Consider the following 23,642-nt stretch of genomic DNA (forward strand, 5'->3'; position numbering starts at 1 on the left):
TAGTTTTTAAGATATGTGTATGTAAATAAATTTTTACTTCAGATCTTATCTGCAATGTTTATGGTCTTTTTGGGCAGGATAAGCGATATATTGAAATTGTTTAGGTGGGTGTGTCTGCTGCACACTTGCCGACAAGGGTAACTGATCTAACATATATTTCTTTATGCATGTAATTATGCAGGAATTCAAGAAATAATAAATGTGAAATATCTATTAGTATCTGAAATTGATTTGAATTTACAATGAATATAATACAAGCCAGATTTATTGAGAGGTGCAAAGAAAAAAATTCTTGAACTTTTAAATTTAAAATGGTCTTTTCTGTTCTGTGTTTCTTTTTCAAAACTGCATCATGCCATTTGCTGCTGTATCAATACAGAAGCATCCGTATCGATACGCGTATCAGCAATGCTCCGCTTTAAGTCGAACACACCTAATGTTAAAACATGTTAGCAATATGTTAAATCATGCTAACAACATGCTAATTAATGGTAAATCATGTTAGCAATGTTCAAATCATGTTGGCAACGTGCTAACTATGTTATGAACATGTCAAATCATCGGTCTGTCTGTCTGTCTGTCTATCTAACTTTCGCTCTTTATAATTGTTTCAAACTTCAAGCTTTTACATCTCAGGGTTCTCCTCTGACAGTTCTGTCTGACTTATCATGGTTCAATGTTTCTTTGTTTGTCTTGTGACTGAGTGCATGGCTCTGTCTTTGTTTTGGCCATGTGCTCCTCTGGTCCTGCCTCCTTCTTTCATCCTTATTGAGTCCTCATTTGCCTGAGTGTGCTCACCTGTTCCTCATGTTCTCAGCTCCCTTAATAGTGTGTTCTCTTGCCCTCATGTTTTCTTTGTTGTTATACACTTTGCTATGTAATAGTTATTTGCTGTTAAATAGTCAGTAGTGGACCTTCTTTGTATTTACTTGTAGATCTTGCCTGCCAATCCTTGTTGTGCTTTGTTCATTCCTCTGTTCCTGAGTATCCTGGCTATTGTTTAGTATTTTCCCTTAATTTTCTCAGTTTTCTCTTGAGCTTTTAGTTTACTTGTATTTAGTTTTCCCTTTAGCTTTCCTTTAGTAGTTTGCTTTTTGCCTTTTCTTTTACTAGTTCCTCTGGATTATTCCTAGGATCTCTTTATCAGGTTTCTACTTTATAGTGTTTCTAGTTATTGCTTCGCTTTTGTTTCTGTCTGTCATGTTTGTTGTGTCTCTTGTCTGTTCCAGCCCTGTCCTGCAGGCTGAGCCTCTCTGAACACTTTCTCTTGTGCTGTGTGATCCTGCCTGATCCTCGCTGTTTTCCCCAGTCTTGCACTACCATTCCTTCGCAGCTCTCTAACCCACCACCATCCTGGGCTGGACTCCGGGGCCGCTTTCTCAGACTGCCTGTCATTGTGCCTCGTACCTGCCTATTGTTTGGACTGTTCACCTCCTCTCTCTCAATCTCTCGTCTTGTCGATAAACCCGTTATCACTCATTCTGCACTTAAGTCCTATTCTTTCATGGATCCCTGACATTACAGCTACTTAAAACTTTCAGGCTAGGCTCTTTCAAGACAACTTAACGTTTATCTTGACTAAGTTTTTCCCCTAGTTATTTATATCTGGCTAATTTTCAAACTGTTTGTCAGTAAACATCCCAGGAATACATTATGGGGTTTCAAATCAGCAAGTCAGACTTTTGGACAAACATCATTTTAATCAGGCATTTTGAGGATATACAAGAAGTCAATAGGGAGCAAAATTATAGATCAATATTCCTATGAAATATTACTTTCTTATGAAAATGTTGCGAAGTTTTTACTTCCATTGTTACACTTCTTTTCTCATTACATGTTGCACCAAGAACACATTAATATGCAAATTAGATACAATGTATAGATAATTTGCATAGAATGGGAAAACAAATTTATGGATATTTTACACGGATATTGCATAAAGTAAAATAGTATATCAAATCATTCTGTTACAACTGTTAAAATAGTATATCAAATCATATCTTTCATATAACATTGAGAATCATCTGTACAAAGTTAAAATAGTTAAATATAGCCTGAAACCTAAAAATTGATTTAAAAATAAATAAATAAAATAAAACATTGTTTTTGCCTTAACTGGAAAAAGAAGCGTTGAAATGCTTTCTGTTTCTTTTGTATTACTTTTTATTTAATTAAATCAGGCACCTACCATAGTGGTGTCCGGAGCCGTCAATCTAAGCAAGGTACTTTTATTTTGACACCTACAACAAAGGCTGCGCTAACGTCATGCTAAACAGCACATACTGATATGATTATTACATATATTTTATTGAATGTCTAAGTCGCTCAGTGAGTATGTCATTCTGCAAACATGCTATTTGGTTTCATATCCGCGTGTTCTGCATTCTTAAGCGCGCGTGTAACGCGAGCTTTTAGTTCATCTTCATACGTTAGCAGTTTAGCAAAGCGTTTGTGTCTGTGCACTCCATGACACTTTACATAGATAGCTGTTCAGATTACATACTTCAACTTTTTGTGTTGTGTGTCATTATAAAATGTGCTGATTTGTCCTGTACCCCACGTGTGTAGTCATGGAAACAGACGCGTCTCTCCTCGGCGTTGAACTAGAGCAGAAACAGCAAGAAGGGCTGTATCAACAATGTTTGCTTCAGGTAACGTTAACCTCTTTGACACAGCGCAGCTAAAACATTATATACAGTATATAAGTATTATGTAAGTAATAATGTAAGTACTATATTTCGAAGCAGTTCCCAGATATAGATATATCATTACACTTTAAAAGTGGACTGTCACAATAAACGTTTCGTTTCATGTGAAACAAAAATGCACATTTAAAGGTATAGTTCACTCGAAAATGAAAATGCTGTCATCATTTACTCATCCTTATTTTGTTACAAACCTGTATTACTGGCTGTCTACTGCAAAACACATAAGGAGATTAGGGGGGTTAGAGGTTAGGGACTGACAGATCTAAGGTGATGACACACAGGGCAACTTTTTTGAGCAATGTTGCTTGGGCACTTTCCCATTGAGAATGGGCAACAAATTTCTATCTGGATACTTTAGATCGGCCGTGGGCCCTGTGTCTCACCTGGTTGCCCGTTTACGGCAACATTGCTCAAAAAGTTGCATCGTGTATCATCACCTTCAGTCACATTTTTTATATGGAAATGAATGAAATGTATGATGACTAAGTTTGTCAGTCACTTGACTTTCTGCCTAATAACCATTTTCACCAAAACAATTACCATATAGTAGCCCATATAACTTATACAGTATATGCATACTCTTCTGGCATCATACAATAGCTGTGTGAGGTCCAGATTGTAAAAAGGAAATGTTTAATCTTCGGGCGAACTATCCCAGACAGAAAGGTTATGGATTCTGCAGTCTGAATTATCTGATTAAAGGTGGGAATACACTACACGACTTTAAAAACAGAACAGATTTTAAAACACTAGGCATCATACACTTACTGACTTTGTAAAAACCGGCCATCACACACTAAACGACCAAGGATCACACACTACCTACATAACTTTGGATCTCAAACAAGGAGATCCAATGTCTCCTTTGTTATTTTTATTAGTCATGCAGGTAACATGTTTGTTTAAAGGGGTCCTATTATGCTTTTTCACTTTTTCAACTTTAGTTAGTCTGTAATGTTGCTGTTTGAGCATAAATAGATCTGCAAAGTTACAAAGCTCAAAGTCCACTTCAAAAGGAGATATTTTATTGAACAGAAATCACTTTTCAAAAACTACAATGCCAATCACAACACACACTGACCCAGCTAACCAATCACAGCACATTTCGTATTTCAGAAGGCGGGCCTTCATTTGATACAGGAACTATTCGAGCCGTCATAATGTAAAATATGTAAAAAATGATGTATTTTTTTTAACAGCCTAGTATGAGAGCCTGTTCTAGTATACCCCCAAAACAAAATCAAGACTTTGTAAAAGAGCATAATAGTACCCCTTTAAACATGTTTGATATCCTCCAACTGGATGGAATCAAAGTCTGAAGCTAAAAAAGTCTCTAACCATCAAACTACGTGATTTTCTATCAAATCTGTCTACTCAAATCTGCAGACTGGCTCTGACTTTCGGCAACTAGTGTCAACTTCTCCAGATTGTAAATCAGGCTAAAATCGTGTGGTGTATTCCAGCCTTAAGCCCACTTTTCCATCCTAAGCACAGAGTATTCTAGTTTTGCATTACATTTCAGACAATATGTAGAATTTTATTATTTTCTTTCCTTTCCCACCCTGTATGTGTCATAAGTCCCTTAATGCATAAAGCCATCTACCGAATGTACAAATGAAAACGTATATCTCTGAAACGGTAAATTAAATTTCATGTCCTTTGGTCACTAAACCCAGTTGGAGAGCTAGTTTAAGACAAAAACATTATTTGTTTTATCCAACCTTACAGACCATGGGAAAAGTGCAAAGCGAAAATCCCCCCTCCAAAGTCATCTGTCCACAACCAGGTTAGACTCATATTTTACAAACACTTTCTCAGGACTCAGGACATTATATTTGGAGACATTGGTGGTGTTTATGTTTATTATGTAATTAAACCTGTCTGAATTTGTCTGTATATATCTGCTTTATGCCAGGCATGTGTGTGAAGACCTTCTCAGTGTCAGACAAAAAGAAGGTCTTTCTGAATATCTGTCAGTCACAGGCGGTACCGCCCCCTCCTCATCTGTCCCAGGAAGCACTCGTGGATCTACTGGAGTCAGAGGACCCGACGAGTTACAGAGTGCCCATGAGTCTCGGCGAGCCGCATACAGAAGTGGACAACAGTGAGAGACATTCACATTTTCACATTTACTCCATTTGCCTTTTATTATCGTTTCCATAATCCAAACTGAAATATATTGTTTTAAATCAAGGCATAGTCTAATCTGGTTGACACAAATCACCAAAAAGCAAGGAAATAACCAAAAGGAAATAACTGTTCCAAATGGCGTCATTAAATGTGAATGGCAAAACCGACACCTTAAGCTACAATGAATGAAAGGAAGTAGATTTGCATTCAAAATATCCTTATGTTTGCCAGGCTCACAAGGCTGTACTGTGTATGATGTCGTGATCAACGATGAGTTCTTCCAGAAATGTCAGGTGTGTGTCTTGTATGTGAAGGTATGCACTGAAAGTACCTCAGAAATATGTGACTGCATTCATGGCTATCACTGTATATGTTTGCACCCAACAGAAAGATACCCTGTTCCAGCAGTTTCTTATTGCAGTTTCTTTGGAAGGACTGGAAAACAAATACAACCTTGAGTTGAGCAGAGGTCAGACTAAATACAGCACATCTGATACTTATTACTCTGCATGAGGGTCAGAAATTAACTTTTCCATTAAGGGGCAATATTTGCTGCCTGGAATTAATTTCCATTTACACAGAGAGTTTAATGCTGCACATGTACATGTATTTACACAAAAATTGCAATTAAAATAGCCTAGAAAAAAAAAAAGAGGAATTCATTAGAGGGTGAAGCTGCATTATGCTTATTGCTCTTGTTATTGTAATGATTATTAAGTTTTTTTAATTAAATTAAATTAATTAATTATTTATTTTTTTGTGGGGGAAAAGCAGGTCATATTCTGGCTACAGACAAAACAAGCTAAGAACTGTTTATGAATTTGTTTATTTCATTTTACAGATTGGAAAATCTAGACTAAACAAAAGTAATCTTACATCTTTTCTTATGATAATGAGCTCAACAGACACGAGAGTGATTGGTTATAATGCTCAACGCTGCAAAACATGCATAAAAAGAAATCTTATGCAACATGAGCAAATCTACTGTAAATGTAATGCCACATTCGACACTTTATTCATTTCACATTTCACTTTAATTGTGACATAATAAATAGCTTAATTGTGCAGGGGCATAATTTTGCCCATCTTATCTTGAATCTGGTGGGGCATTTTGTTCATTTTGGTGGGATTTTTGCCCCAAGCCACCATTAATTTCTGACCCTACTCTGCATCTGTCTAGTTCAGAAAATGCCTCTTCCATATCATGTCCATTGATCCTGTCATGTCATTTCCCCCCCAGATATTAAGGTTTTGAAGAACAGGAAATTCATGGGCTCTATAGCAGAACAAAACATCCGTACCAAGAGTAAGCCAATTATCCAGGAAATTGACTCAAAGTGAGTTCTTTGTCACTTTGGGGTGATTGGGGGTGGTGCTCAATCAGGTTGTGAGAAGGAGGAGGAGGAGGGGGGGTAATCTGAAACAAATAATACTCATTAAGAAGCCTACTAATTTATTGGAAGCAGCAGTTTAATTGTTTCAGAAAATTCAGATGTTAGAACAGAATGACATGTTAACACCAATGTCTATGGTAAAATCCTAAACTGTAAAATGACAGTAAAGCTATATAACAGCGATTTAAACAACTTTACAGTTAACAGTTATTAAAGTTTTGACAAAAACAAAAGGTTTTGTAAAAAGCACATGCCGCTTATGGAAAAGCAGAAATACATTGGTTACCCCGTATACCGTATCAAATGCATGTTGAACTTACAGCACATGAAGTAATGGGGTTTGCTGCATTCACTACTCTATCGATTTGAAGAGAGCGTGAGAAAGCACAACTGGCATCTGTGTATCAAACCTGCGAAAAATGAGTATTGAAAATATTTGAGAATCGATATATATTTGAAAAATCTTACTATGAAAATAAACATAATAAAAAAGTTTTATTAGATGTGTATTTGAACATTGTATTTAGTATCAAATTGGCTAAAATAGTGACATTCTGCAAACAGCTTTGTCAGTAGATGAGTAAACAATTTGAGATTTCAGTTTCTTTGTGAAATGTAAGTAAATTTTGTGTAGAATAATTTTTTTTCTAGTTTTCTGTTTTCTAGATATCAGTATTGGCATCAGCCATTGAACAAATATTGTCTGACCTTGTAGAAACTAGAATTATTTTGTTTTCAAAAAATATTTATAAAATACTACAAAACCTCCGTTAATTATGGTATGATTGTTAAATAAGGTGACTTGCTTCTGAACCCAACAAGAAAAAAACAACTGAAATGGGCTGACATTTCTGGATCAGTATTGCAAAGGGATGAATTTTGCTTAAAGCAGTTTGTTGCCATTTGCAGCCACAATGTTTATTTTCCCAGCATCAGACAAATCTGTCCGTGGCAGTAAAATCAACCTAGTGGGCGTATCATTGCTGGAATGAGCTTCTGTCCACTTGGTGCTCTGTCCGTCGTGCTGGGTTTTAAGCATCAACACAGATGTATTTATTTGAAATGGAATGGAACAGTTCTAAAAAGAAACAAGTAGTCATTCCAGTAGGTGAATCAAAACATCCTGACAGTGTTGCTGAGGAAATAACAATTGAAATAACAATAACAAGAAATGACTTTTACTCTTATTAGGGGAAATGGCTTCATGTATGAAAAATACTCACCCAGACACAGAATCAGAAAAGTGTGCCATTTCTTATTTATTTATTTACATCTATTCATTTTTTTAATGCATGTATTTAGACTTCCCTTTTAGACTTTTGAAAAGCAAAGTTTTCAGTTTCAGCTTTCTTACAACAGAAGACCCTCTAGCAATGTTCAAACATGTTGGGTTATACAGCATTGTAACACAATGGATAGTTGTTCATACTTGACATCAGCTCAGTGTGCCTGAAGAAAGGGTGGGATTTCTATACTTTACTTTGACGTTCACTGATTTATTGGTTATTCATCAGTCTATACCAGGGGTGGCGAACGTCGGTCCTGGAGAGCCGCAGCTCTGCAGAGTTTCGCTTCAACCCTAATCAAACACACCTGAACAAGCTAATCAAGGTCTGAAGGGTTACTAGGAAGCTACAGGCAGGTGAGTTTTAATTATGGTTGGAGCTGAACTCTGCAGGGCTGCGGCTCTCCAGGACTGGAGTTCGCCACCCCTGGTCTATAGTAACAACAGTTTGAATGCATAAGTGGTATATTACAGTTCAGCTGTTGAAAAATTCCATGGAATAATTATCTCACATCTCAAGCCCCTTGTGTGTTTGGTTGATTAATATTTTTTCTAATGCTACCAATAAGATTTTAAAGGGGTCATATGATGCGATTTCAGTTTTTCCTTTCTCTTTGGAGTGTTACAAGCTCTTGGTGCATAAAGAAGATCTGTAAAGTTGCAAAGACTAAAGTCTCAAATCCAAAGAGATATTCTTTATAAAAGTTAAGAGTCAACCACGCCTACCTAAAACGGCTCGTTCTAACACGCCCCCACATGTCTACGTCACTATCTGGGAAGATTTGCATAACGCCGCCCAAATGTTCACGCAAAGAAAGAAGGCGTAACTTTATTGTTGCTGCCGCCATGTCGTCAAGAACAAGAACCAGCTGATGGTGTGTGTTTGTGTTCTGTGTGTTTCGTTGTGAAAGCGAAACTACTTTGTTTGGCCTTCCAAAAGAGGACGATATCCGCTTCGTCATGCCTAGAGCTGATCCGTGCTGGTCGCTGAGGAAATACATCAACTTCGCGCTGTGGATCGCCGGATCGGCTTTCACCGCGGACGAAGCGGAGTCCAGCCCGGGGTCGTCACATGTGGTTGCCGCAAGCCCGCCGGACGCGCTGTTCTCAAGCCCTCCGCCGCTCACTCAGGCCCGCCTGTGTGTTTCGTTGTGAAAGTGAAGCTACTTTGTTTGGTCTTCCAAAAGAGGACACGACTAGAAATCAGTGGTTAAGTTGTATTTACAACACTGTTCCAGAACACTTCAACCCAAATATTCAGATGTGTGCAGCACATTTTATGGAGGACTGTTTACTGATCCTGGGAGAGTAACGTTAGACTAAAATGGCAGTTCTGACTCACGTAAGTACGTTTTCATTTAAAGGATTTGCCACTGATGATTCAAACGCGAGTTTTGAGCAGTGTAGAGTAGCACTTGTTGTTTGTCATTTCTCTGATCACAAATGCAGACACAGTTTTATGTTTACGCGGCGCGATGCAACGCAACGCGTAAAAAGACAGTATAAGGCATTATAATCAGTAATTATGTCCCCACTGGATGCAACAAATGCCTCGTTTATAATGGGTTTTAATGTTGTTGTCTTGTCGCTCCGGCCGGACGGCATCACAGTATGGTAAGGGGAGTAACATTTCCGTCACACGCTTGAGGTATTCGGCCAATCACAACGCACTGGATAGCTGGCCAATCAGAGCACACCTCGCTTTTTCAGACCGATGAGCTTTGTAAAAATCGACGCGTTTCAGAAAGGCGGGGCATAGAGGAGAAACAATAATGTACAGTATGTGGAAAATAATGTGTTTTTTGAACCTTAAACTTCATAGACAAATTTCATTACATCAAAACACAAAATAATGTTCTTTTTAGCAACATGATATGACCCCTTTAATACTCATATGACCCCTTTAACACATATTAAGGTGAAGTCACCGTTCACAGAATGCTGCCAATTTTGTTCAGAAATCACTGCCACATTTATGGGATCAATTTTCCATCAAAAATATTGCAGTCACAGATAAAAAAAAAATAAGCATGAAATCAAAATCTAAAAATGCAAGTAATAATATATTGCACAAAATTTTAAGAATAGCAAACAATGGTCACAGATTGAAAATTAACAAGCGCAAACACATTTAAAAAAAAATAAGCATGAATCAAAACTAAACTTTTAAAATCATATTGACATATATAAATCATATATTGACAGGTAGACACATATAATGGTGTCCTATGGAAAGATGTTATCCCAGCTGATGGTTATCCATCTTCACCTGTACAAGTGAACACTGAGCATCAGCAGCTAATGAGTGACATATTGACGTCAGGTCCCCTCTTCGACTGATTAGCTGAGGAGGAGCTGTCAATCTAGAACTAGTGGACCAATGATGATGCTTAAGCCCACCCTGATTTACATGAAACTCTAACCGCAACTTTGCGAAAGGCAAGCGCAAAACATGGAAACAAGAGCGAATTGGTCAAGCACCAATTACACTGGTTGCCAGCCGCCGTTAAAAACCAAGAAGAAGAAGAGCGTGAAAAACAGCATAAGAATACAAAAAAAAATCTAAATATGAGCAGAAAATGTCTGAGAGCACAAAAAAACAGGGAAATATAACCAAGGAAAACACGATTTTGTGTGCAAGTCGGATAATTTTTCATTAATATTTAAGTTTTTTTTCAATATGATTTTAAATGTTTTGATTTTTGATTCATGCTTATTTTGTAATGCGTAAAATTTTTGATTGAAATTCTGAAAACGTCGCTTTCATTTTTAAATTTTGTGCTATATATTTTTACTTCCGTTTTTAAATTTTGGTTTCACGCTTATTATTTTTTTGTCCGTAACTGCAATACTTTTGGCAGACAATTGATCCCATACACATTCTGTCTGGACCTGTTCCTAGTTGTCAGTGACACTTTGCCTGTCTGTTACTGTGTGTATGTGTCATGTGATTAGTGAAAGTGACGTGACATGTGGCCAAGTATGGTGACCCATACTAGGAATTAGTGCTCTGCATTTAACCCATCCAAAGTGCACACACACCGTGAACACACACCCGAAGCAGTGGGCAGCCATTTTTGCTGCGGTGCCTGGGGAGCAGTTGGGGGTTCGGTGCCTTGCTCAAGGGCACCTCAGTCGTGGTATTGAAGGTGGGAGACAGCGCTGTACATTCACCATCCCTGCTGGTACGAGACTCGAACCCGCAACCTTTGGGTTATGAGTCCAACTCTCTAACCATTAGGCCACGACTTCCCCTACGACTTCCCCTAGTGATTGAGTTGTCGACTTCAACTTAGTGATTGAGTTGTCAGTATGTGCAGTTCACTGTTAACATATGCCTCTGCGGCTCATTGCTCTTTTCTGCACCTGATCCCATTGATTGTTGACCTGCTGAGTAGCTATAACTGGAATTCCTCTAATCACTTTGTTCTTTGTGGACAGGCAATCTGACTCCTTTCCTTCATCAACCAAACGGTACGTTTATTTGGAGGTTTTCTTAATGCATTTGTAAATTGTTTGGTGTTTCCCTTTCAAATGTGTTTTGCTTTCACTTATGTTTGACAAACCAGGGATGAGTACTAAGACTTTGTTTTGCCTTCATTTGTTGTGTTAAATGTGATATATAATTGGTTATTGTGAGGCAGAACTTTACCTGTAACTTAATAATTTATGCCTTCATTGTGCTTCATACTCCAGTCCAGAGTTCAGTTTATTAGTGGAGCCCCCATCTGGAAATGCAGAGCATCTGATCGCTGAGATTCTGCTACCTGGAGTGGTGAGTTAATGGAGGCCTGGTTTTGGACTACGTTCAAGCACATGTTAACACACAGTACGAGATTCTAGGCTTGACTGTCTTCCTCACTAGATATCTGCTCGCTCTCTTGTTCTGGATTTGGGAGAGGACAGACTAGTGCTGGTTGCTCAACCTCCTCTTTTCCACTTGGATATTTTCTTTCCCCTGCTTATTGACCAAGAAAAAAGTGTTGCCCAGTTCAACACAAATACACAGGTAAGTAAGCATAGCATAATTTGCCCATTTAAAGTTTTTTTGTATGGTCTTTTTTAAACGGTACACAATTACCGCTCTTTGACCCCATTATATTTGTGCTGGTGCAGATTTGCAGTATGTCTCATACAGTCTTTTCCTGTTTCCTTTTCAGACGCTCACAGTGACCATGCCAGTAGCGTCTTCATAAAAACTATTGCAAGGCTGTTATTTCATAATAAACTTCTTCATTTTGTATACAGAAAGTGTTATGCGTGTTGCTCAATAAGATTTAATCGGTAACTAATTATATAAATGTTATATATATAATATAAATGTTATTCTTTTTAGAGGTGTATAATACATTTCTGACGATGTATTCTTTGTTGCCCTCTACCTTCTGCCAGGGATTATTATAGAACTGTATCCTTTAAACAGCAAAGAAAGACATTTTTGAGAAAGACTGTTATGTTGAGAGTTTGTTGATGTCAAATGGCAAAAACTGAAATGTGAATAGAAGCAAATTCGGCATGTTCTAGTAAAGTCACATGGAAAAAAAGGTTAGTATTCTTGAAGTATGGCTTGAAAAGCAGCCTAGAGAAACTCGACTTTTAAAAAGAGCTGGAGAACCACTGAACTGGCATTGATTAGAATAAATGTCCACCAATTGTACAAATCTGTGAGCGATCTAAACAGACTGTAAGGACTATAAACCAAATATTAATTCAAGAAAAAATGACTCGTTCTAAATAAATAAATACATGTTCTTCAATAAAACTATGTTTGACTAGAAAAATATGTTAGTGATTCATGTTCACAGAAAGAAAATAAAGTGACCATTGTAAGACTCAAAGCTATTGTAATCTGCTGGTAAAAGATTTCCCTTTACAACAAAATAACTGAATCGTAATCTATTAAAGTCTGTTGTATTGCCATCCAGCCAACAAAGGCCAAGTAATTTTCGAACAAAGCAACAATTGTGCGAGCAGAACATGTTGCCTTGGACCTCACTGCATGGATCAGCAACTTTCCCATCTACTGCAACTTCAATCAACTTTCTAATCAGCTATCTGCAGGGTTAGTATTTTGGCTAATTATCTGAATAAAGAAAGGTAGAAGGACAACCAAAACTTTATTTTATATTCCTGGACAATACTTGTAAGAAATGAGAGCCCATCCATTTACCTCAAAGTTGTCTTAGCCATTACCTTATTTTACATTGGGTCAAATAGAAAATATGTCTTCTAGTAAGAATTGTGTCTAAATCCACTGTGCTATTTTTGTTCCCAACTGGCCCTTTGTTTTTTCTGTCTCTTTTTATATCCCTGTGTTTGTTGTGTGAGGTCATTCCCCCTGTCTCCCCTAATCCCTCATGATGGTCATCTTTCTGTCCCAGAGTTCATATCTAATCCATCCATGGTCCTATGCCGTAGCTGCTAACACCCTCCATCTGTCCCTGTCCTCATATAAAAACAACCCATTGTCCCGCATTACAAAGCTCTCATAATTCACGGGGACTCTCCCCTCATTCTTTGTGTGCCAGTGTTTCTTCCTTTTCCACTGTGAACCCATCCTACCATCACCAAACGGTAAAAGTCTTTTTGTTACTTCTAAAACAATTGCATTTTCAGTCAGTTCTTCCCATATGGAGAAAAGTAATTGAATTTTCAGTATAATTCAGTGAATCTTTAAAAAATTATTATGAAAGCAGAAGGTCTGTTGATTTTCAGTTTTTATGTGCAGTTATAATAATGTTAGTTTCATCCATTATTGTGTTTTAGTGTCCTGTACCAGACATGTGTACTCATTTAGGACTCCAAAATAGATGTAATTAAGTAACTATGAGCAGAACAGTGTAGTTCTCCAATGATGGCCATAACCTGCATACGTCTTCCTGGCTTAATTGCCTGTAGTATAGTCTGTACTGTTTTGTGTAGTGTTTGATGATGTCCTTGACCAAATGATGACTTGATGGAACTATGAATAAAATTCACTTTCAGAGCCATAAAGATTTGCCGTAACTCATGTAAACTCCCCCTGGGTCCTTGGCTAAAATGAACCCGTCAGAATATTGTGGTTAATGCCGCTATGACCTTCCATAACCTACATGCCCCTCAAACGCCCTCTTTGTCTGCCACTTTCTCATCCTGTTGTTTCTTGTGTCTATCCCTACTTGGTTCGATCCAGAGCGAGTGGTATCTTCCTTTTGTAATTTGATCATTTTGTGCAGAATTTGCCAGACTCATGCTCTTTAGATGCTGAGAATCTCATTAGCAAAGTAAAAGCAGGGCAAACTGTTGAAAGGACGCTGGTTTTAGATGGGCACTGCATGTGCTTGCAAGCCTTTGTCCAGAGACAGTAAAGTACAAGAGGGGTGGTGACAGCTACATGCCTCATAAATTCTCTCTGGCGATGACACTGTAGCTATAAAATTGTTTCAAATAGTAGTTATGATATGACTCTGATGTGAAAGATGAGGCACAGGGAGAGGAATCTGGCAGCGGAATGTTAATGACTGCAATCAAACATTGTATAGTCATTAACTGCAATTCCTGCAATCAAATCCAGAATTTCCAGTTAGGGAAAACAAGCAAGGCCAGGTACACAGCAGTTTGCTCACAAGATTACATGCTGCGTTGTCCACTTACTAGCTGTGCAAAACAGAACTAGGTGCTTCTTGTTCTCAGAGGACAAAATGAGAAAAGAGCATGTCAGAAACTGTGGTAAAGTGCAAGGGAAATGGAAGAACCGAACAAAGAAAGTGTCAGAAATAGTTTCTCACCCTGTCTTTGTCTGCACATTCCCACCTGTTCTCACCCCATCAGTCTTCATATGAAGCATTCAATCAGATGTCAGCGCTTTGGGACAATGGAATGATTTAGATCTGATGCTGGCTTTGTCACTCTCTCCTGCTCTCTCATCCTCTTCCTAAAGCTATTACGAAATGCTAAGCTATGTGGATCTGCTATTTTTCCTTGTACTGTCTCACTCTCGCTTTCTTTTCCTCCTTCTCTGATCCAGTTTCACCATGTCTGATGTAGAGGAGGAATATGAGTGAGTAATGTTTTTGTTTTTCTTTCTATCATTACTGATTATTGGACTAATAAATCATTACTTTTACTGTCGAGATGCGCGTGACAATCGCATGCGATTAATTGCATAGCCCTAATTTACTGTGATGTTTACTCATTCATTTTCCTTTCTTTTTCTAAATGGCCTGTTAGGGAACAAGCAGAGGGTGAGTAGAATTGTTCTTTATTTTTTGCCTGTATATTTTACTCTGTATTTTTTTCTTTATTTTCTTGCCCTTTGAAACTTTAGCTTTAGCGATTATCAGTAAATCCTTGGCATAATGTGTACCCAGAGGCCAGTTATAGATGCCTTTAGAGACCCTCCTGAGCTTCAGCTGGCTTCATAGAGCTATGCATGAGTCTGATTGGGTGCTTAGGCTTGGCACAATGCCTTTTCCTGGAAGGGTTATTCTTACAGACTGATCTCATGTTGCAGTTGGCATACATCCCTAACAAATGGTGTACACTTACATAATCCTTTGCACACACTTATTTATATACACACTCATATTCTTTCCTGATTGTCCTCACGTGCTCTCTTGGGCACAGAATTGATGTTTACTTATGTTTTCCTTTCCTTCATCATCTTGTGGCTTGTGTACTTGTGAGAAGCAGAGGAGGAAGAGGATGCAGAGGATGCAGGAGCAGGTAAAATAATGCCTCCTCAAGAGTTCAAAACAATGTCTCTTTAAAGTTGATGAGAAAATAATAGGCCATACAAAAATAAATACTACAAATTATGAGAGAGTATGTAATGCAGTTATTTTACTCAAGCAATACTGATCGAGAGCAACACCAGCCGAAAAAGTGTGAAAGTGAGGGAGTAGCTGTAAAATTCAGCACAAAGTCACATAACAGGAAGTGGAGCTTCAATCAGACACTGACTGACTTATCACTGTTTTGACATTATTTCCACCGATTATGTTCATAACTGGTCCACGAAAAACTAATAGAGTTCAAAAATTGGGTTCTAAGCTATGGGGTGGTGAATCAGTATATGCTTCTGTTGAAGCCATGAGCCTACATTATTTTAACTTAATTTTAAATCTTGCTTAACAGTAAATGAATTTGCAATAATTCAGTAATTAAATCAATAATTTTACATGTATCCATTTTTATTTCGATTATGTCATAGACAGACCTTTGTCTTTTTGTTCTGATTTTTAAATACTTTTTTGCTTCAAATCAAAGTTTGTAATGTTGTGATTCACCTCGTAACTGTTTGGTTTGGTTCCTGGCTTATAACGCTTTAATAAAGACTTAAAAAGATGAAAACATCCTTATGGGAAAAATATTTCTGGGAAACAAGACCACTAAATTAAACAACTTTACAACGCAGTCAGGCAGCATTACTTGTGGTCACATCTGTATCAAAATGAACTTGAAATAATCTGTCAAATTAAAGCTGCACCTCTGCATCTGCAATCATCATTTGTGATGTACTGAAGCTTCATGGTCTACAAAGGCATATGAAAATAAGCAACAGTTCTCTAGTTCATATTTTCATGTAATTCTCAAGTGAGATGAAAGTAAACATATTTGGCTTGATGTTTATGTTAGACAAAGTACTTGAGGATTTGTAATACATAATACAAGAGGAATAGAAATAGAAGAGAAGTGGATTGCTGAAGTAAGTAATGATTGGCAAAATGTAAACTTTCTACAATATTTTTGAGTAATGTAATAATGTTAAGAAAATTGATAACCTTTGATTTGGTTTCAATAATAGTATGGTAATAAAGTACATTGGTGTCATATTGATACAGTAAATGCTGTTACAGTGCTGCTTGAAAGTTTGTGAACCCATTAGAATTTTCTATATTTCTGCATAAATATAACCCTAAACATTATCAGATTTTCACACAAGTCCTGAAAGTAGACAAAGAGAATCCAATCAAACAAAGGATAATTTGTCATTTATTTATTGAGAAAAATTATCCAGTGTTGCATGAGCGGCAAAAGTATGTGAATCTTTGCTTTCAGTATCTGGTGTGACCCACTTTAGTTGCAATAACTGCAACTAAATGTTTCTTGTAACTGCTGATCAGTCCTGCACAACCGCTTGCAGGAGTTTTAGCCCATTCCTCAGTACAGAACTGGTTCAGTTCTGTGATATTGTTGGTGGGTTTCCTCTTATGAACTGCTTGCTTCAGGTCCTTCCACAACATTTCAATTGGATTAAGGTCCGGAATTTGACTCGGCCATTTCAAAACATTAATTTGGTTCTTCTTTAACCATTCTTTGGTAGAACGACTTGTGTGCTTGGGGTCGTTGTCTTGCTGCATGACCCACTTTCTCTTGAGATTCAGTTCATGGACAGATGTCCTGAGGATGCAGGAATTTTAGCCCATTCCTCAGTACAGAACTGCTTCAACTCTGCCGTCCTTTCCCAGATGCTGCAAAACAGGCCCAAACCATGATGCTATCACCGTCCATCCACAAAACATTTCTCCAATAGCCCTCTGGCTTGTCCACATGATCTTTTAGGAGAGCAGTGGCTTTCTCTTTACAACTCTGCCGTGCACACCATGGTTGTTCAGTGTTCTCCTGATGGTGAACTCATGAACATTATCATTAGCCAATGTGAGAAAGGCATTTAGTTGCTTAGAAATTACCCTGGGGTCCTTTGCAACCTCACAGACTATTATATGTGTCTTGCTTTTGGAGTGATGTTTGTTGGTCGGCCACTCCTGGGGAGGGTAACAGTGGTCTTGAATTTGTACACAATCTCTCCGACTGTGGATTGGTGGAGTCCAAACTCTTTAGAGATGGCTTTGTAACTTTTTCTACCCTGATGAGCAACAGCAACTCTTTTCTGGGGTCCTCAGGGATCTCCTTTGTTTGTGCCATGATTCACTTAATCAGACTGTGATAGATCCCTGTTCTCAAAATAAAACAGGGCGCACACTGACACCTGATAGTCATCCCACTGACTGAAAACACCTCTGAACAGATGGACTCTAATTTCACCTTCAAATGAACTGCTAATCCTAGAGAGCCACTCACAGATATTTAATATTAGATCATTTTCCTGAATAAATAAATGATAAAGTATATATTTTCATCTCATTTGTTTGAGTGGATTCTCTTGTCAACTTTCAGGACTTGCATGAAAATCTGATGATTTTTTTGGGGTTACATTTATGCAGAATATAGAAAATTCCAATAGGTTCACAGACTTTCAAACACCACTGTACGTGATCCTTGTAATAAGCCACTATATATATATATATATATATATATATTTATAAAAGTTTAATTCCCAAATCAAAACCTTCAGTCATTCAAAACACATACTTCTTTATCCGTTTTTTTTTAAAGGATAGAAAATGTTGTCACCAGAGCAGGAGAAAGACAAAGAACATAAGGATTACTGAGGACTGAATGCCAAGTTTCTCTGTATCTGTTAAAGATTTTGATATGTTTGATTTATTTTCATGTTTCATTTTCATGTTTATTTGATATTACAGAACAGCAGGAGTATACAGAATATCAAGGTACTTTGTTGATCAAAGACATGCACCACCAGAATGGCATTTAAAATATAAACCTTATGGGAGATTGATAAGTAATGTAACATAAAATTTTAGTATTGTGTTTAAGGGCTGAGTAATATTTAATATATCGTGTAGTCAGTAATTTTAAATATAACTCTTCATTTTAGACACGTGTATTGCACATGTGTGTGTTTGTGAATATGGTGTGTTTTTGTAAATGTTTGGCTGCACACTGTGTGATACATTAAAAAAAATGTTTTTCCAAATGAGAGCTATAAGAGCAGAGAGTAGATCTCATGTCCAGTTACACAATAGGAAATTGGATTGTAGATTATGTCTGAACAGTATTTTTTTCCCCACACATCTAATCCTCTTCCGTATTTGTCAAAAGTCTGCTTATTGACTAATTTTACCTCCATGTTATTTCAACATCGCCCATTGTTCTCTGTGTTTCTGTATTTTTTTCACTGTTAAATTCATCAGAGGAAACTCTGGAAGAAGGTGAGGGATTTTAGTTGAAATAATTTCCTTTACCTACTTATCCTGATCCCTGAGTTCTGTGTTATAAATAGTCTTTTCCCATCCTCTGCTCATCACGGTGAAACATCTGTGGCTTTTCTTTTTCATTGACATGCATGGCATATAGAATTGTTGACTAGCATTAATTATGGAATTTTTGTCACAAGTGTGAAACGAAAATTTATAAATAATAGTTCATTTCATGTAATTTATACATTAAATAGCAAAATACTGTATTTCATGTCTGATGTGTCAAGAAGCCATTTTGATTATGCTAATGTTTCAGTATTGTTAGTTAAAGATTTTATAGACTATTTTGTTTTGGTCTGTTTTTGTAAATTTACAGTTTTTGTTTTCAGTCAGTTCACACAGTTTTTGTAAAAACAAACAAAACAGTATACGGACAGGCTTATGATTTATGATATGAAAACTATGCATGACAAATCTACATCAGATGGGAACAGGCTCTAAATATCTGATCACATTCAACTTTTACAGCTCTTTTGTGTTACCCACTAGACTGACATGTTTTTTTCCCCCCAAACACAGAATGTTATACTGTAATAAATCACTGACTTGAATAACATTGGCCTGTGAACTGAAGAGGTCACGAAAGAATCCTGTGACAGCTGTGTCCTCTGGAGTCTTGTGTTGTATCAGATGGACCAGCTTTATTTAAAGGGGTCATATGATGCGATTTCAAGTTTTCCTTTCTCTTTGGAGTGTTACAAGCTCTTGGTGCATAAAGAAGATCTGTAAAGTTGCAAAGACTAAAGTCTCAAATCCAAAGAGATATTCTTTATAAAAGTTAAGAGTCAGCCACGCCCCCCTAAAATGGCTCGTTCTAACACGCCCCCACAGAATTTCCAGATATTTTTAAAATGTGAAAATGTCACAAGGAGGTGCAAAAACACAGTTCATACAACCAGTGTAACTCACTATGACACACATTTGACAACAACTTCCTTGTTTCTTTTTACCCTTTTCTTTGCCCCTTTTTTTCAGAGGAGGAAAGACCCCGGCCTAAGTAAGTGTTCAGACACTCTTTTCATCAAACCATCAGCACACTCTGCATTTTCCTAATGTCTTCATGCACTTATTCCCCTAAATCTCTTGCTGATTCCCTTCTCTCACACAGGCCCATGGTTCCACAACTTGCCCCTCCAAAGATTCCAGAGGGTGAGCGGGTTGATTTCGATGTAAGTAACAATCCAGTTCAGTTCATCTGCTTAAAATGAACTGCAAACTGAGAATATACAGGGTTCATTTTCCCCACCCTGCACAGTTAATGGTTATAAGGTGTGCTCAATAAAGACATAAAAACACATCATTGTGTGTTGTAAGCTGTTTGGACATCATGAAAATTATGGTTTACCATTTATAAGCTATATCATTTTCTCTCTCAGGATATTCACCGAAAAAGGATGGAAAAGGACCTTCTGGAGTTACAGACTTTAATTGATGTCCACTTTGAGCAGAGGAAGAAAGAGGAGGAAGAACTGATCGGTCTCAAGGAGAGAATTGTAACTCCCAGTCTTTATCACTTCATTTTTTTTCTCTTTTATTTACCACAAAAAAAAAAAAACTTTTCTCTTTACTTTGCACTAATTTTCGGCCATTCGGTCCATCAGGAGCGGCGGCGAGCAGAAAGAGCAGAACAGCAGCGTGTTAGAGCAGAGAGAGAAAGAAAGAGACAGACAAGGATTGCGGTAAATCAATAAAACTTAGTAAATAAAATACTCAAATGCTCTCTAAATTGTATGTGGAATTTAATACAGAATACTTGTGAGATAAAATCGATGTGAAATGTATTATCTATGCTCTCTCATCAGGAAGAGCGTCAGAGGAAAGAGGACGAGGAGGCTAAGAAGAGAGCAGAAGACGAGGCCAAGAAGAAGAAGGTTTTGTCCAATATGGGGGCAAACTTTGGTGGCTTCTTAGCCAAGGTAAGTTACTGTTGTGGACATGTGTCTTACCTTATGTACATTAATACGTTTGTACATATGTATTTTTGTGTTTGTGTTTTAGGCAGAGCAGAAACGAGGGAAGCGTCTGACTGGACGAGAGATCAAGAGAAAGACTCTTTCAGAGAGGCACTCTCCTCTTGGCATTGAAAATCTGCGAGAGGATGGGTTAAGGTAATCACCCACATACACATCTAAATACAGTCATATGTTTACCGTTATGTAAGATGTGCAATGATCAGTAAATTTACATCTAAAAGTGTGTTCCTTTTCAGACTCTCGTGTTTTTCCCCATGCTCCTTGTTTTTATTTAAACCTGACAGTTTTGCATCATGTCTGTTCCTTACTCCCACAAAACAGGCAACGAGCTCAAGAGATGTGGAACTGGATTTACCAGCTGGAGTCAGAGAAGTTTGACCTCTTGGATCAAATGAAGAGACAGAAATATGAGGTGTGGCGATTTGATAAAGAATTGAGGTTTGAGAAATCTAGGTGTTGGCGACTGATGAATAAGGATTACACTGTATTAAATCTGTTTGTTTTGGCAAATACTAATCTGTGTTCGGTTGAATTAGAGGAAACCAGATGTAAAGATAGAAAGTGAAAGCCAGTGAAAGTGCAAGTGATACAGTGTACTTATCTGAACTTTGCTTTCTTCTCAACAGATTGTTGTTCTGTTGAACAGGATTTCCCACGCTCAAAAGTTGTAAGTCACATTAAGTTAATTAGCAGATTGTTTAAATGCTGAAACACACTACATCTGAACAGATTTTATAACACTAGGTATCATTCACTTGCTAACTTTGTAAATGGTTATAGAGAAAAATAGGGGATCATACACTAAACAACAGAGTCACACACACACACACACACACTACCAGACTTCCAAACACAGCAAACTCACTCAGAAACATGCGCCTGGTTGAAACATGTTTGATTTTTTCAGACTGGATAAAATCAGAGTCATGACTACGCCAGGGCCGGCACCAAGGTGGGGCCCTTGCCCCTCCAGACTTGTTACTATGCCCCCTTCCCCTCTTCTCCCCTCCTTGCTGTATGTGATCGATGTCGAAAGCGAAAGTGAAAGTGAAAAAAAAAAAAAAAAAGAAAAGAAAAAAAAAAAAGCAGAGTATTGCACGCTTTCATGGGCGTTAGCACCGCTCAACATGAATTATAAATGAAATGTAAATGCCCACTACCCAATGTAGGTGCCCTGGCGCCGGCTCTGGAAGCTGTTAAATCTGACTGGCTCTGACTTTAATCGTCACCAGACTGTAAATCAGTACAAAAAGCTAGGCAAAAGTTGTGTAGTGTGTTTCTAACTTAAAGGGATAGTCCACCCAACATATCTTCTTTTGTGTTTCACAGAAGAAAGAAAGTCATGTAGGTTTGGAACAACATGACAGAGTTAATGATGACAGAATTTTCAATTTTGGGTGAACCAACCCTTAAGCATTTTTCTTCAATGAAAAATTTATTTAAAATGTCCATCTGTCTCAGTTATGCTCATGTTTCACCTCTCTATTTATCACAGCAAAAAAGGCCATGGTAAAGGAAAGGTTGGAGGTCGCTGGAAATAAGAAATTGGAAAAATAATGAAAAGACACCATGGATGCTTTTACTTTTGTCTCTTCTGTCAATTTCACAGCCTGTGCAAAAGAATAACAGTTCTGAATGTATTCAAAACTCCTCTCAGATCTGATGTGCTTGGATTAGATTAATCACTTCTGTATTATTTTCATTCGCAAGGAACGTTGGATAAAAGTGTCTGCTAAATTAATAAATGTAAATGAAAAATGCATCTGAATCATCTTTTATTCTTTGCAAAGCAGACTGGAAATGCAACAGAAACCAATTCACTCCCAAAGGGAAGAGGAATGTATGTTGAGGAAATGAAAATAAGTTGTGTGTCAGAGTGGCTTTGACATCATTTAAAGATGTTCGTCTTCATTCATCATGTTTAGAACATGGCCTGAGAATCCTGTTTTCATGATGCTGCACAAAAGTTGTGGTCTCCAGCTCACATGCCTCGCTATTAAAAGCTTAAATCATTTCCTTAAATGTACTTTCCTACATGTCTTTTGGTCAGTTTTCATTAGGTTTGCTGAAGTAAAATGGGATGTTATCAAGGAACCCAAAAGATGAAACTGTTCTGTACATCAGACATGAAGCCTCTTGTGCAGTAGTGAGTGACACAATAGTAAAGAGCAGGTTGAGGGAGGATTCAGGGATGGAGTGTTCACCTATACAAAATAGCATTAAGCTGTAGTTCCCAGCAAATATTTGTGTGAAAATTACAAGTGTAATTGTCAAAAGGTGTGTACTATAATTGTTAAGACTTGCTGAAGGCAATCGACAGGCCCACATTAACACTAGGCTACATTACATCTTAACAGAAGGATAGGCTGAGTTAACATGTAGGCCTAATTAAATTAGTCCCACTTCACAGTAGTTTTAGGTAAAGTGAAATGTATATTGTGTTCATGTTGTATTGTTGTAAAACACTTGCTGCTATACAAAAAGTGTTATGGGTGAAGGTAAAGGTTGGTCAGTGAAAGGTTTCGTGGTGGGTGGGTTAGGGAAAGGGGGAGGGTCACCTGTGAAATTATAGATGTATCATACAGAAATTATTTAAAGATGTATTTACATGCAGGCATTATATGAAATGTACTGCACATGTATGTATTAGAATTTCTGACATCTTTAACCTGATTTAACCAATTGTTGATCTGCAATCACCATCTGGTGGTCGTGAGCGCTTGTTCATAACAAATTAGTAGACTAGCAAAACTTCATGTTAACACTACGCCTCCTGCTGGTAAGTAGATCTTAATACAACGTTCTTGCTGTGTGAACAAGCATGCTAATGTATACAAACTTCCCGAAGAGCCTTTGAGAAACCAATTTAAAAATCATTCTTGTTATACTTAGTGCTAGGCTAGTCTCAAAGCAGCAGTGTTGTAGCATGACAGTCGCAAATGCGCTTTCTTGTAGATGTCATGCTAATATGGATTAGCATTGTTAAAAAGATTATTAATGCAAGAAGAGTATTAATCTAAAACCAAAACTTACTACAATATTCTCAAGAT

The 23,642-nt window shown here is 37.5% G+C and overlaps 2 protein-coding genes across 8 annotated transcripts; both read left to right on the plus strand.

Annotated features, from left to right (window-relative positions):
- Window positions 1-679: 679 nt before the first annotated feature.
- Window positions 680-11,739, plus strand: LOC107730744 (PIH1 domain-containing protein 1-like). Of its 5 annotated transcripts, XM_016541657.1 has the most exons (13): window positions 680-984; window positions 1,114-1,147; window positions 1,230-1,485; window positions 2,567-2,651; window positions 4,437-4,494; window positions 4,624-4,812; window positions 5,070-5,131; window positions 5,226-5,307; window positions 6,079-6,175; window positions 10,959-10,991; window positions 11,214-11,292; window positions 11,383-11,526; window positions 11,678-11,739. In XM_016541657.1, exons 4-13 carry the CDS (start codon window positions 2,571-2,573, stop codon window positions 11,711-11,713), a joined length of 861 nt encoding a protein of 286 aa, XP_016397143.1. In that variant the 5' UTR covers window positions 680-984; window positions 1,114-1,147; window positions 1,230-1,485; window positions 2,567-2,570; the 3' UTR covers window positions 11,714-11,739. The 5 variants fall into 5 exon arrangements, with proteins under 5 accessions (XP_016397143.1, XP_016397141.1, XP_016397142.1 ...); XM_016541655.1 differs by lacking the exon at window positions 680-984 and having other exon boundaries at window positions 993-1,147; XM_016541656.1 differs by lacking the exon at window positions 680-984 and having other exon boundaries at window positions 993-1,485.
- Window positions 11,740-11,868: 129 nt separating this feature from the next.
- On the plus strand, window positions 11,869-22,342 carry LOC107730745 (troponin T, slow skeletal muscle-like). 3 transcript variants are annotated; one of them, XM_016541660.1, is made up of 16 exons: window positions 11,869-12,579; window positions 13,046-13,091; window positions 14,524-14,556; window positions 14,727-14,740; window positions 15,186-15,221; window positions 18,044-18,070; window positions 18,554-18,571; window positions 19,595-19,616; window positions 19,728-19,788; window positions 19,996-20,112; window positions 20,221-20,298; window positions 20,422-20,535; window positions 20,618-20,727; window positions 20,914-21,004; window positions 21,219-21,259; window positions 22,088-22,342. In XM_016541660.1, the coding sequence occupies exons 3-16, from the start codon at window positions 14,531-14,533 to the stop codon at window positions 22,131-22,133; spliced, it is 801 nt and encodes a 266-aa protein (XP_016397146.1). In that variant the 5' UTR covers window positions 11,869-12,579; window positions 13,046-13,091; window positions 14,524-14,530; the 3' UTR covers window positions 22,134-22,342. The 3 variants fall into 3 exon arrangements, with proteins under 3 accessions (XP_016397146.1, XP_016397145.1, XP_016397147.1); XM_016541659.1 differs by lacking the exon at window positions 11,869-12,579 and having other exon boundaries at window positions 12,586-13,091; XM_016541661.1 differs by lacking the exon at window positions 11,869-12,579 and having other exon boundaries at window positions 12,586-13,091; window positions 15,189-15,221.
- Window positions 22,343-23,642: the final 1,300 nt, after the last annotated feature.

The sequence above is a fragment of the Sinocyclocheilus rhinocerous genome, unplaced genomic scaffold, assembly GCF_001515625.1.
Source record: "Sinocyclocheilus rhinocerous isolate Xijiao unplaced genomic scaffold, SAMN03320098_v1.1 scaffold549, whole genome shotgun sequence".
NCBI lineage: Eukaryota > Metazoa > Chordata > Actinopteri > Cypriniformes > Cyprinidae > Sinocyclocheilus > Sinocyclocheilus rhinocerous.

Bases quoted from the DNA above. Each gene is read 5' to 3' on its own strand.
- LOC107730745 (XM_016541660.1), top strand. From the start codon at position 14,531: ATGTCTGATGTAGAGGAGGAATATGA. The intron at 19,617-19,727 runs GTAAGTGTTCAG...TCTCTCACACAG, and splicing joins GAGGAAAGACCCCGGCCTAA to GCCCATGGTTCCACAACTTG. The intron at 20,113-20,220 runs GTAACTCCCAGT...TCGGTCCATCAG, and splicing joins TCGGTCTCAAGGAGAGAATT to GAGCGGCGGCGAGCAGAAAG.
- LOC107730744 (XM_016541654.1), top strand. The intron at 5,132-5,225 runs GTGTGTGTCTTG...TGCACCCAACAG, and splicing joins AGTTCTTCCAGAAATGTCAG to AAAGATACCCTGTTCCAGCA. The intron at 11,293-11,382 runs GTGAGTTAATGG...CTTCCTCACTAG, and splicing joins AGATTCTGCTACCTGGAGTG to ATATCTGCTCGCTCTCTTGT.